The following is a 14,239-nucleotide window of genomic DNA, read 5'->3' on the forward strand; positions in this document are numbered from 1 at the left end:
GATAATCTCTCACGACTCAAAGCCAAACCCATAGAGGAGTAACGCTGTCGAAATTGAAAATATCGGGCTGACCTATATGCGAGACGTTGGGGAAAGTAGTCGACCATTGGAAAGGCTGCGTGGAGTCCAGCATACTCGGTCCGGAAGTGACTTCAAAACTTTTCACACCGTCATCATCGGCCAGGATGATTTTCGTGTCGATTATACCGAATGGTAAATCAACTTTCTCCAGGTCTCCTCTATTAGTTAAAATCTGTACCGGATCCTCATTTTTAATGATAAACTTCTCGTGACTGTATCCTCGCATCAACCTCCTAAAGTGTTCCGTCGTAGTAATGTTGCTCTGTAGTCTTGCGGCTAGCTCTTTTTTTGTCATATCGTCATTCCCTTCCTCGTTTTCGTTAATTATCATGTTGATTTTGGGAAGATGAACTTCACCAATGACCCAAAGTACGTTAGTGTTGACGATCTGCTTGCTGACATCCGTTATTTGAATAAGCCCCGGCAATTGCTCGACAAGACAGACGACGTTATCACGCGGTTCTAAAATGACCCATTGCCGCGTTGTATCAGTACCATTTTGCAATGACATGTTACGAGACCAGGAACGTCCGTTTATTGCTAGACGATTCGCCGCCATTACTCTTACGGATGACATTACCTGTGGAAGAAGGAAATTAACTTATTGATTTTTAATACGATTATGTTCCAAAATAATAATAGACAACAGAAATTGATTCAAAATTTATATCATTTCATATTTTATCATATCGTAAATTGTTTTATATAAATATCTTTTGACATATATGTATATATCTGTAATTAGTTAAAATTATAAAAAGCAAAATGTAAAAAACTTTATTCACCTGATTCTTTGCTTTCATAAAATTCCACAGACTGCTATTAGTGTCTGTCATTGGCGTTCCAGCGATAATCATTTCGCGATTCTCTCCTTGAAGCCAATAGAACTCGTCGTGAGATGACAGAGCACCAGGATAAGATGACATTATAATAGATCTGCTTGGAATTGGCGCAGAGGTTTTTAAAATCGGCAGAACATGATAGCCAAAAGTATATTTTTTTAATAATCTCAGCATTTTAGCGTATCTGTAAGAAAAACAATAGCTCGATACAAATCATGATTAAGAAACATTTTTATTTATTAATAGGATACCTACATTCGATCTTCCTTGCAGCGAAAAAACATAAAAATTGCGAATGATATTTTGATATAAAAACAATCTTTACATAAGTACTTTTATGTTTTAAATTAAATTCTTTTCAATTATTTTGATTATATTTTAAATCAATTTCCTTTTTAATTACCTTGATTTGATTTTTTTCACATAAACCACATTTATTATTGGAAGTACATATACATACGGAATAACGATAACTTACGGTGCAGCAGTGGTATGTCCAATAGCTACCAATGGATCAAGTCCTTCACGGGATAGGCTTTTCAGGAAAATCATGCCTTTGATGTGATCATGATAGGATTCGGAACTGTTTAGCGTTCGCTCGAGATCCGGTAGATCTGCAGCCATTGCCAGCCAGAGGAAATGTTCCTTGTTCATTTCCACTGTTTGCCGACTGCGACGAACCGCGAATTTCCAGCCAGCCTCCAGACCATCCAATTGAACATAGAACAGCCGCACCTGTGATGTAAAAATAATGACGATTTACAACGTATCTTCGCATGAAATCGCGAAAATGAATTTGAAACACTCTTTTAATATCTATGCAATATATTGAGAACATGTGCAATTACTGACTGGTTCTTTTTTTCCTTTAAAAGCAATAAAAGTAAATACACACTCAAAATCTTTAATACAAAGAAAAGTAAATCTACGTATCAAACATTTTATTGAATATTTCATATATTTTAAAAATATTTTTAAAATATGAAATATTTCATATATTTTAATCTTCAATTTAAATTTCTATTTACCATGTGCCAGAATGGATCCGTGGGTGCTAAGCGCTCGGCACGTTCGCGGACAATAATAGTGTTTTCATGAAGGAATCGCATCAATTTCTGGCATTCGTATGCCCATTTCTCACAAACAACGTTGACGGTATTATACCAATGATGATGGATTATTTGCCATGTCAAACTACCCTCTAACAAACCGGCCGCATAAGCCTGCACGGTGTCCGGATACTTCGATGACGTTTCTATTTCGATGATAGACCATCTGGAATATATCCGCAGTGCTTATTTTAATTACACATCACATATAAAATCTGCAGAATATTCTGATTTGTAAATATAAAGCGGATGTATAGTTTTTATGGATTTTGATTTACATATCGAAGATATTTATATGGTTGTTTACAAGATGTATATATGTCAGAGTCATCCAGGAAAAGAACTGCTACATGTCTGTTACCAGATCTATGTATCCAATCGGTTCAATCACACAAAATTAAATTTATTGAAAATACACACACACACACACACACACACACACTATATATATATATATATATATATATATATATATATATATATATATATACACACATATACATATACATATATTATTAATGCAAAATAAATCAAAATTATTGCGATTCTCTCCAAATAAATTTAAATAAAAAAAAAACCTGTTTTGGAGTTTTGTATTCTTTCACAAATATATACAGTGAATGCAAAAAATATTCGTACGGAGAAAATATTTTTTTTTAATTTTATTTTTAAAAAGTAAATACTCCAGCGAGAATAAGTCATCAAATTGATGTCGAATCAATATATTAAATATAATGATTTTAACATCAATTTGACGCCGATTCGACATTTAATTGACGATTATTTCTTGTTGGATAATTAACAATTTATTGAATATATAAAAAAATAGACTGTATGTTTCTTAAAATTATATATACCAAAAGATGTGTATTAATTATACAAAATATATCATCTGAAAAATAAGCGAAAATTAAAAATTGTATTGTTTGAATGCTCAAAAAGTATTATAAGCTTGTTTGTTTATTTTAGAACAGAATGTATTCATTGTATAAAATTGCTAATTAATATTTATTTTCTACAAATAAGACTTTTTTTTATAACAAATTTCCTTATACAAATACTTTTTGCTCTCACTGTAGAATCTCTACAGAAACATGACTGCATATTTCTTCTACTCAATGACATTGACCTACCCAGATTCGAATATGCCGGTCTTGTAATAGGCGCGAGCAGCATTCAGTCGCACATCAGCGAGATCGTTACCTTGACCCCAAAAGTCGATGCGATATCCTCCTTTGTGATTCCACGATACAGTAGCCGAATAAGTTCCATCTTTTTCAACACTGCAAAAGCATTACTGTTTAGAAAAATTTATTTAAATTTTATTAACTGAAATTTTATAATATTCTTTAAATTTAAAAGTACAATCTGCAGTCAATGCAAACGTTATGTTATATTTGTGTTTGTTCGACAGCGAGAATACATGTTGAAAATTCTATTCTCAATGGACTTGATTATTTAATTGTTAGAAAAATTTAAAAAATCAATGTCGACTAACAGTCCAAATTCGCCGAGGATAATGGTGCCAATGCCAAGAAGAGCGACGGCGACGAGGATATAAGTGGAGATGCGCGTTTGCAGCCACGAGGCTCCGACTACCTTCAGCATGGCTCATAGGTAAGCTACACACCTTGATAACAAAAAGAAAAAAATAGCAAAGAGCGTTCTCAACCCATCGATTACCGACGCCTAATCCACCACAGGCTTTCTATGGCGTTTCTTCAAAAATTGTCCGCTGCACTTTCCTTCCTGTCCCTGCAACAATATAGAAATGTATAAATTTTATTTAGCTATTCTCTTCTATTTAATTTCTATTCGAAGTTATATTCTATCTAATTTTTATTTTAAATCTATCATGTATGCAATGCACCTGTCAACGTATCGATCTATGTCGATCTTAATATAAATTTCCAGGAATGGAATATTTAAGCGTCTTTTCATTTTGATAATACATCGAAATATATAGAAAATTGTAATCTCCTATAATCGAATGCTTCTGCTTTTTCCATAAATTTATAATTTATGAAAGTAAGGAAAATAAGGAAGAGTATAATAACGCAAATATATTTTATATATTTAATTTTCTCAGAAATAATAAGTCAATTGTGTAAAACTGACGTTTCGTATAATTTGATAATTCAGATTTCATGTTTTGCGATAAGTGTATTCATCGATGAACGTGAAAATTCGATAATAAGACAATAATTCATGGATAATTCATCGAAAAGATAAGGAATGGCTGTCAGATTACTTACTTATAAATGGAAGATGAAGGATAAGACTGACTCATTATCACTTAAGATTAGACTCTCCAAAGAATATTGTCATTCACTTACTAATTATTTTACCAATACTATTGTAACGTGACATATTGCATAATCATTTATCTCCCCTAACTAAATTTGCGTTTCTCGCGATATGTGATAACGAAATCTTTTTTTCACGTTAAAATCGCATCATATCATTTCAACTTTCAACAGATTATAAGTGGCGTTTATACGGAATATAATTGAACTCATAAAACAAGCTGTTTTCCTCGTTGGAAAAATTCCAGTCGCATACAAGATTTAACTTAATTAGAATCATACGAATCGAAAGCGTAAAGGTATAAGATAATACGAAACAAAAATGAGTGCATCAAGTAACATTTTCAAAAATAATTATTATCTACCCACACATATGTATTCTATCACAAACGAGATATCTGTTCTCAAAACGTCGTAGTTTGCAACTTTTGCAAAATACTCCGTAAATAGTATTTTACGCGTCATCGGGTTTTGTTAACACTTATCGCTTCGTTTCGTATGAACTTTAGTCGTACTGACTTAGCGTCAGAATAGATAAATATTCAAAAAATTATACGATAAAATACTCGCCACCATTTAACACAGTTTTTTTCAACCGTATACATATCGCACGATAATATAATTTTCACATAAAATAAATTTCCATAAAAAAAAGAAGTGATGCAGCATTCTAAAATCGGAGAACGATGTCTCAACGTTTATCTCATCACAAAGTATAAATAAACGTGCAAATGTCTCATTCTGAATTAATTTACCGTCATGAAGAAAATTTTATGAAACGTACAAATTTTACAGAATTTTTAACAGATAACGATTTGCGGAGACGTTCTCGTTATCAGGAAAAAGTGCTGTACACTTATCACAGTAATGTATCAAATATTCAATCCTTCCACCAGTGCAAAAGAAATTATTCTCTTATATACATGTATATAAATGCAACATTTTACATATTATAATAAATAAAATTTTTTGCAAACACAATACAGTTATTAAATTGTTTTAAAATTTTGTGCAAACAAATAAGAATTTGATATGAAGTAGCTAATTATTTCCTCTCAATTTGTAAAAAATCCAACAATGAAGTATTATTAATTATTCGCTAATTATATTGTTAATTATTATTCCGCTTTTTTCTAATAATTATTGATGGAACAATTATTATTTCGTCATCCACAAGAATAATGATGATATTTAAATATCTATAATTTTATATATTAGACTTAAAAAATATATAATCAACTTTCGAAATTAACATTAAAAAAATCAAATTTTTATAACATTTTATATAATGATTTGTGTATATAATGTATTAATATACTTCTGTAATTTTTTTAGAAACTTTAGATCACTTGATATTTAAAACAAATTAAGTGTAAGATATTAAAGAATATTCTATTGATTTGCTCGTTAAAAAATACGAAAAATTTCATGAATTTTCGTTGACTCAACAGCAACCTTCTAATCTAATTTTTTTTAGTTACTGATAACAGAAAGTTTACAAAAAAAAGTGAAGCATCGAAATCTTCGTTGCGCAACAGATAGAGCAACTTCGCGCACGTCGATGCATACAACATATCATATAAACGATATTATCGACGTGTGAATAAATATTACGTATTCAAATGCTTCCGCATCACGGAAATACATAAGAATCTGCATATCGGAATACACAAAAATCCCGGAAAAACAGCATGAGTAAGACATGAATAAACATTGTGATAACATCGTGAAATGAAAATTACTTTGATAAAGTGAATTAATAAATAGTTTTGCTATATCTACATTTTTACTACATCTTACATTTTGAATACCTTTTAATGTGTACACAATCTTTCAAATTTTTAATTAAAATAATTTATAATTGGTCAAATCAATTAATTAATTAATCGACTAACAAAAATCCTAAACCCAAAGAAACAGATAATGCATTCCTTAGAAAATTTTTCAACTGTTGAAAGTAAAGAGATTTGTTACTCATCATAGAAATATTACAAAGCATTTCGTTATTAAACAATCATCTCTCACAATCGATTTGAATTTATTAAATTCAATTTTTCCTATAATTCTAAAAAAACATATTCCACTAATTTTCGACAAGGATTATTTTCGCGCGTTTCAGCACGGGAATCCCATCTTTGTAGAATCGCTGATTTCGCCATGTGATGGAAACCCACGTGGCTTTTGTATGACTCATTCATTATTCGCTCGCTCGTTCACTCACCCTGGATGAAATTTGGCAGTCTGAATTGCAGCGCGTCGTACACGGGTAACGGATGGGTCATCGGGCACGGATTACATTCCTCACGCATATGTAGGATCTATAAGTCTTTGGACTGGTCGCTCCGACACTCCAATCCAAGCGCGAACGCTCGTCTTTCCTGACTGCCGACAGTGCCGACGGACTCGTCGCCAGCTGGCAGTCAGTATTTCCATTTCCTTTCCTCTCCGTCTTCTCGTCATCATCAATTCGCCCCACTATAAGCCGTGTCGTTGGGCCGCGTCAGGGTCTTGACATTGAAGTCAAAGCGATGACTAAAGTTGAATAGAGAGTACAAAAAAGATGTCTGAATAGACCCATAGAAGTTATATGAAGAATCTCGAGAAACTGCACCGATCGACCATTGATTTCAATTTAAGCATGACTGAGAAATATTTTTAAAAAATACAACGATTGAGCGAATAACTTCTTAAAATTTACAATAATTTTTATGTCGATGCAGCAGAATGCAAACGTTAGGAAAAACTTAACATAAAAAGTTCAGACAGTATACAATGCAATAATTTCAAAAAAGCTTATTTTCACAATAATACAGAAGTTAAGTAAAGAAATTATAAATACATTATAAATACATTATAAACATTTACATTAATTTACATTTAAATACATTATATACATTTGTGATATTTTTTTTATAGAAAACATAAAATGTTTCTTATGTATTAATTTTTCAATAATAGATAATATTTTAATATTTTTACACAGAAGATTATAAAATTAAAATCTCTAATTGTGTGCGTGATATAATAAAAATAAATTCCTTTAAATATATATGAAATGGGTTCATAATGAAAGATAGGAAACATAACAAATTTTATCAATGTGCGACTTCATGGATCAGATCCAATTTCTCTTCAGATCCAAGTTGTCATATCTATTATTTAAAATATAAGTTGTTTACTGCGAATAGCAATTTTATGAGCTATGATTGATTTTAATTGAGAGCCTTAATTGTTGAACGAGGGCAGCTGTTTCGCCGTAGGCGCTTCATAGGCGCGTCATGACGAAGCGATTATCAACAATATTTGAAACGCAGATTCCATTGATTACATTAAAGATAAAAATTAAAGAGTTTCCTCAAGTTTAAATACTCATCTTTGAAAATGTTACAAATTCTATCTTGCAAAAAAAAACTGAAATATATTTTTTATGTAAAAATCATGTTATTTTAATACTATTAAATTTACGAAGTGCTTAGCTTATGAGTATTTCGCAACACTAAAATTTTCGAAATACATTTCTCAGGAATTTTGCATTAATAGTCTACAATTTAATGATAATTATTTTAATATGAAAGTGTTTGCACATTTCATTGATTACTTGCGTAGCAGATATAATGTTGATTAGAGAAAAAAATATCTTCACGATTGTCATTCTTAAAATTTGTCTCGCATAAATTGTTTCCATTAATAATGCGTAATATAAAGAGTCTCGGCCGCAATAAGTCCCGCGGAATTTCTTGATTGCAGTTCGGTCACAAGGCACGCTCCACAAATGGAATGCAATATAAGTTCCTCGAAATATATTCGTATATGAAGACATTCTCCCTTTTTTCACATAGGATAGTGAGACCTAACAGAATCTAAGAGACCTTTCTTAATTCTAAGTCGTAGATTCTTCGATCGATCTGAAATCAATTTTTCTTTATTTACTTATGTTCAAATTATATAGAAAATTATTCCTGAAATTTAAATGGAAATTAATAATAAATTTGTGTGTGTGTGTGTGTGTGTGTGTGTGTGTGTGTGTGTGTGTGTGTGCGCGCGCGTGTCTATGCGTATGTGTGTGTGTGTACAGAGTATAACATAAACATAATATAAATCTCCTAAATGGTAATTATTAATAATTTATAACAAAATAATAATTAAGATATTTGGCTTTCAAATTGCAAACAATTAAGAATCGAAGACTCTTTTGTGAATTTTTCGGAGAAACATCCAATATATGTATATATATAAAACACGCTCTAAATTGACAATTGATAATTCCCTTCTTTTTTTATCAATCAAATTATTGGAAATAATCGTTATCTATCTAATCAACTTAAGATGAGATTATTATAAATTAATTTTAATTTGAAATCAAAATCTCATCAAAAAAACAATAATTAGAAATTCAGAACAAGGCTAATGAGAGTCTAACGCTTATGTAAGAGCGAAGAGTTATGAGATGCAGATAATACTCAGGTGTTGGCGGTTGTCTTCATTTATTGTATATTTATTGTTTCGGCTCATTTTGGAGTCTTCAGCGAAAAAATAGAATATAATACATCGTTGAAAGTAAGTCGGATTGACAGAAATACAGTAATCAATACGCTCAACGGGAAACAAAGAAGTTCACAAACATTGGTTCACAATTTTCATAAGATATAAATTAAAACAAATCATTCCTCGGATTAATATGTCAGTTCATCTTGGTGTGTCGTTTGAAATGAATATTTATATATTTATATATTTATGTAATTGTTCAAAATGTCATCTCTCTAGATTACATATTTGCATTATGGATTACAGCACTTTAGAATGTTTAAAATAGAAACGGATTAAAATTCATGATTACAGTAAATAATTCAATAAAACTAATTCATCTTAAAAAAACGTAAAAATTTTTGTATATCTGTATTCTTCTCTATCATATTGTAATAACTATAAAAAAATTACTTACATTAAACAAATTATAAATTGTCTTAATTTTTTGGAGAACGTATATAATGCAAGCAGAATACAAATATTTAATGTAATAAATAAGTGTATTATGTATATATATATGTATATTTTATTTAATATAATAAATAAAATTTGCATTATAAAGTCTGTATAACATTTCCTTCTATTTTTTTAATGAATTAAAACAAATAACGATTAGGTATATAAACGATCTCGATAAAGTGCGAGAAGCTGTGATCTGCAAACTATTCCCTTCGAGCTTGCGCATCCTGCGTCATTCCGCAAGTGGAATCCTGCGAGATACGAAAGTTCACACAGGAAGGATCCTCAGTGCAGATTCATCCTTTGCGGACTCCGTAGTACAACTTCATAAATCTCGTAAATGATATTAAAGAAATCAGACTAAATTCGATATAAAATCCGAGTCGAGTTAATAAAAATCCAAATTGAAGCTGAAGCTCGGCGAGTTTACTCGCTGAATCGCTTCGTAGGGAGATTTAAAGAAGATTTAATTACGTTAACAATGATGTTGTTTCTGTTAATCACTCTCGCGAGCATCCATTCGGGTTGGTCTCAACGTGATTCTTCGATGGATGCAAATTTAGCTAGAAACGCGGTGCATACGATTCCACTGGGTTCGGAGGTGACTTTTCATTGGAGGTGCGATTTTGAACAAGATCGATTGCAATTACAATTGTTGGCAAAAACGGATATGATTTTAATTATTTTGGAACTTATACGTAAGCTGTCCATGCGAGTGTATGATTTATTCATTTTTCAATTTTCTTACTTAAAAGCTATATGTCGTTATATTTATTGTCTTGTCTTATTACAATATCTTTATTATAATTAACTTCAACCTATACAGATATGATTACACAAATATGATTAAATCAACGATAGTATTATGCGTGTAAAATATCGGGTAATCGTTACAAGATTTATTGCGCGAAATCGAAAGTTAATTCATACTTAAAAATCTGTACACGGCCCAAACAAAATGTGATCGATTCGTACTTGTATAACAACCAAGTCTAGAAATTTTTGTTAGCAGATTTCTGTGTTGAAATTGGGAAAAACTCCTATTAATTGTTGTATAATACGGTTTTCCTAATTTTAATACGGCAGCAACGGTACACTCTAAATTCTCCTTTTTTTATTTATATTGTTATAATTTCTAGAAATTTTTTTCTCAAATTTTTTTTTGCCGTTGCTTTTTAGAGTGGATCTAATGAACAAGCAGGTGATCGCAGAAGTTCATTTTGTCGGTAATGATAGCAGCTGGTTCGCGATCGGATTTTCCGACTACGGAGAATTAAAACCAGCTGATTACTGTGTTTTATGGTCCGACTGGCACCAACAAATTCACTTTCAAGTAAAATATGCGATGATATAAAATATATTAAATCGAATTACATATGAAAGATTGATTTTATCCTTGTCAATAATCGGCAGGATTCGTGGGCGGATGTTGACGGGAAATTACATCTGGACACCCAGCAAGACTGCGATAACTTTGCGTGGAGAAGACGCGGTAATATCACGAAATTCACATTCTCCCGCAAATTCGATACTTGCGATGAGCATGATTATATCATTGAAGTGAGTATGATTTACGTATCTACGTAACTTGAAAAACTTGCGAAACTTCAAAAGTCTATGGCCGCCCTGGTGAAAATTTTTCTTATAATTTTTATACAAATTGGGATATTTTTCAGAAATACTCAGAAATATTCGGAAAGTTTACATCTTCTATCAAAATTTTTCATAAATGTGAATTCTGAAATATTCTCAGATTTCTCATCCTATAAATTTAAAAAAAAATATTTTTAAATTTTTTAGATTTTATAACATTTTATCAGAAATTATACTTACCAAAAATCTTAGAAATTTTATGATATGTCATAATTAACATATATGAAAAATTCTGAGAAAAAATATAGATTTTCTAAAAAGTGTTCCAATTCGTATAAAAAAAATATTATAAAAGTATATAGAAATTCTAAAAAAATTATATGAAAAATTCTGAGAAAAATTTTCACCAGGACGGTATTTATAGTCGGTTCTTATTTCAAGACCGTCTTAAGTAATGTCTTAAATCGCTAATGCAGTCCTCTGATTGGTTCATGACATCTCAAAATAGAACTTAAGAAAGTCTTAAATAAGATCTAACTATGAATCCCGGCCTAAAATCGTATTCGGCGAATTGTTATTCGTAATCTGAAATTAATTTAATAAGTTAACAATAACACTATATTGTGAATTTTAACTTATGCACAACTCTAGCGCTTGACTCTCATTTGCCCTATTGTTCTATTGTTTGAAATAAAATATTCGTTTCTATAGAGAGGCACAACGCACCTAGTATGGCTTCGCGGTCGTGGACCGTTGTCGTCCTTGGCTGGTCTCGAGATATCAGATGCGAAAGCATCGGGTATGTCTCGTACGGAGCTTCACAGGGTGTCCCATAAAAAGCCCAAGTTCCCCACGAATGCCTGGCAGCTCGAGTTACTCGCTCATCGGGTTCAAGTGCCAAAGAAGGAGACTACCTATTGGTGCCGTGTGCATAAGTTGCCGTCAGCATTAAGACAGAAGTGCGTATTAGATGTACATAATAAATTGATGAAATACCTGTATACTAATGTCTTTTATATTCATCATTAACTCTATCTAGATTCTTTATTAATGCTTTTATCAAAATTGGATCTTTTAATTCTAAAGATTTAATAAATATAAATATATAAAGATATAAATAAAGAAAAATATTTACCGGTAGGCATCATATCCTACAATTTGGTCCTGCTATCCAAGCGGGTAATGAACATCTTGTACACCACATGGAAATCTTTCATTGCGCCGGACCTGTGGATTTAGAAGTGCCAATGTACGATGGACCTTGTGACGGAGCAGATAGACCCGAAAAAACGCAGGTGATTGTCTTCTTCAAATGATAAATGCGCAGTGATACTCATTTTAAATCATTTAGATTTGCAAGAAGGTGTTGGCAGCATGGGCGATGGGTGCTGATGCGTTTATATATCCGGAAGAAGCTGGTTTAGCCATCGGCGGAGCTGATTTCAATCCACATGTCATGTTGGAGGTACATTACAATAATCCCGAGTTGCACCAAGGCGCTATCGACTCTTCCGGAATTCGATTTATTCTCACTAAAACACTCAGGAAATACGACGCCGGTGTTATTGAGCTCGGTCTCGAGTACACCGATAAGATGGCCATACCTCCGCAACAGGTGAAAAAACTAATTGATTGTAATTTTTGAGAAATTTATGCTAATACATGTAATAAAATAGTTAAATCTACGCAACAAAGTTCGTATTATAATTTTACATTTATACAAATATTCTATACATAAAAATTATTTAAATAAATGCATACTTTTTATTTCACAGAAAGTCTTAATTAAAGTCTCCAATTAAATTGATTCAAAACTCATTCATTTAGCTTTAATTTATGTTTACAATTTTGTAAATCTCTTTTTAAAAAAGAGATGGAGCAGGAAATTTAATAAAATCAAGTGTTATTTAGGAAGCCTTTATGCTATCCGGTCACTGTATAACGGAATGCACCGGAGTCGGATTGCCTCAAAGTGGCATTCGCGTTTTCGGCTCTCAACTGCATACTCATTTAACGGGTACCAAAGTTATCACTCGTCATATAAGGAACGGCGAAGAATTGCCACCGATGAATTACGATAATCATTACTCCACACATTTCCAGGAAATCAGATTGTTGCCAAAACCGGTGGTTATCTTGCCTGTAAGAAAATTAACTAAAGTAAACAAATATAGAAATAAAATAGATAATAAATTTATTATTATCAAACATCAAACATTAAAGATAATAATAACAACAAACAACTGAGAATCTTATTAAAAATTAAATAATTTACAGGGGGATTCTCTGATTACTACATGCACTTACAACACTATGAAAAGAGATAACGTGACTCTCGGCGGCTTTGCTATATCCGATGAGATGTGCGTTAATTATATTCATTACTATCCCAACGCGCAATTAGAGGTAAATTAAATTTATTAATAAAAAGAAATTAATAAAGAAATATTAAAGTGAGTAAATTCATTCGTTCGCATGGATTCTTTAGAACAAAATATTCATTTAATTAGTTAAAATATATAAAATTCCATGTTACAATTAGGTATGCAAAAGTGCCATAAGCGACGATGCACTAAGAACGTATTTTCGTTATATGCGAGAATGGGAAAGTCAAGGGACCAGTACGGAAAAGAGTATCTCGGCGAATTATAAGAGCATTGAGTGGACCAAGGTTCGCGTGGAAGCTCTTCACGATCTTTATGAAGCTGCGCCTCTAGGTTCGATCAATAGTTAAAAATCAGACGTATTTTTTGGATTTTACTTATTTTGATTAACAACTTCATCAATTCTTTTATTCTAGTAATTTTATTTCTAATTGTAATTAAATATAACGATGTAAAAAGTATTTTTAACTATTTTTTTATCGATGTATTATTTTTATTACATCTGTGTATTTTTCTACAATAAGCTTCAATTCCCCCATCGTATAATTCTCTCTACTTCCTTTCTCTTCTGATCAACTCTTAATTAATTCATCAGGGATGCAGTGTAACAGCTCCGATGGTTCCCGATTACCTGGTCTGTGGAATAATATTGCGGCAACACCCGTTAGATTACCTTTATCACCTCCAATCAGAGATTGCCTGGGGACTTCAATCCAACAAGAGATTTCGGTTCAGATGTGAATAACGACTAAGTTAAAAATTTAAGTTATTCTATTATTCTGTTATGTGAAACACAAGTAATTATAATACTAATCCAGCATATCAAATTTAGCGTTACCTGTTGCTTCTTCGAAATCTTCTCCAAACTCGCAATATTTACTCTCACAAATTTGGTAGTGCCTCCTAAAATATTTGTTACATGTTTATAACAGGATTCC

General features: G+C 31.6%; 2 protein-coding genes and 1 long non-coding RNA gene across 3 annotated transcripts in view; 1 reads left to right on the forward strand and 2 right to left on the reverse strand.

Moving 5' to 3' along the window:
* Window positions 1-6,759, reverse strand: part of lama (phospholipase B domain containing lamina ancestor) — a 7,120-nt gene extending 361 nt beyond the window's left edge. The window contains exons 1-7 of the mRNA XM_011055676.2: window positions 6,560-6,759; window positions 3,531-3,787; window positions 3,166-3,315; window positions 1,952-2,198; window positions 1,402-1,658; window positions 867-1,107; window positions 1-661 (exon numbers count right to left, since the gene is read on the reverse strand). The exon at window positions 1-661 is cut by the window's left edge and continues 361 nt beyond it. Coding sequence (XP_011053978.1) covers window positions 17-661; window positions 867-1,107; window positions 1,402-1,658; window positions 1,952-2,198; window positions 3,166-3,315; window positions 3,531-3,640 — 1,650 coding nt within the window. The 5' untranslated portion in view covers window positions 3,641-3,787; window positions 6,560-6,759 and the 3' untranslated portion in view covers window positions 1-16. The remainder of the gene's footprint in view (window positions 662-866; window positions 1,108-1,401; window positions 1,659-1,951; window positions 2,199-3,165; window positions 3,316-3,530; window positions 3,788-6,559) is intronic.
* Window positions 6,760-8,253: 1,494 nt separating this feature from the next.
* On the reverse strand, window positions 8,254-12,189 carry LOC147908110 (uncharacterized). The gene is made up of 2 exons (XR_015546713.1): window positions 12,053-12,189; window positions 8,254-11,831 (listed from the first exon to the last, which is right to left on the reverse strand). It is a non-coding gene; the product is annotated as an uncharacterized LOC147908110 (long non-coding RNA).
* Tbh (tyramine beta hydroxylase) lies at window positions 9,802-14,128 on the forward strand. The gene is made up of 10 exons (XM_011055674.2): window positions 9,802-9,942; window positions 10,504-10,657; window positions 10,738-10,884; window positions 11,629-11,876; window positions 12,059-12,212; window positions 12,269-12,532; window positions 12,829-13,059; window positions 13,195-13,323; window positions 13,460-13,634; window positions 13,897-14,128. Exons 1-10 carry the CDS (start codon window positions 9,806-9,808, stop codon window positions 14,040-14,042), a joined length of 1,785 nt encoding a protein of 594 aa, XP_011053976.1. The 5' UTR covers window positions 9,802-9,805; the 3' UTR covers window positions 14,043-14,128.
* Window positions 14,129-14,239: the final 111 nt, after the last annotated feature.

The sequence above is a fragment of the Acromyrmex echinatior genome, chromosome 11 (assembly GCF_024713525.1).
Source record: "Acromyrmex echinatior isolate Ae372 chromosome 11, ASM2471352v2, whole genome shotgun sequence".
Classification (NCBI taxonomy): domain Eukaryota; kingdom Metazoa; phylum Arthropoda; class Insecta; order Hymenoptera; family Formicidae; genus Acromyrmex; species Acromyrmex echinatior.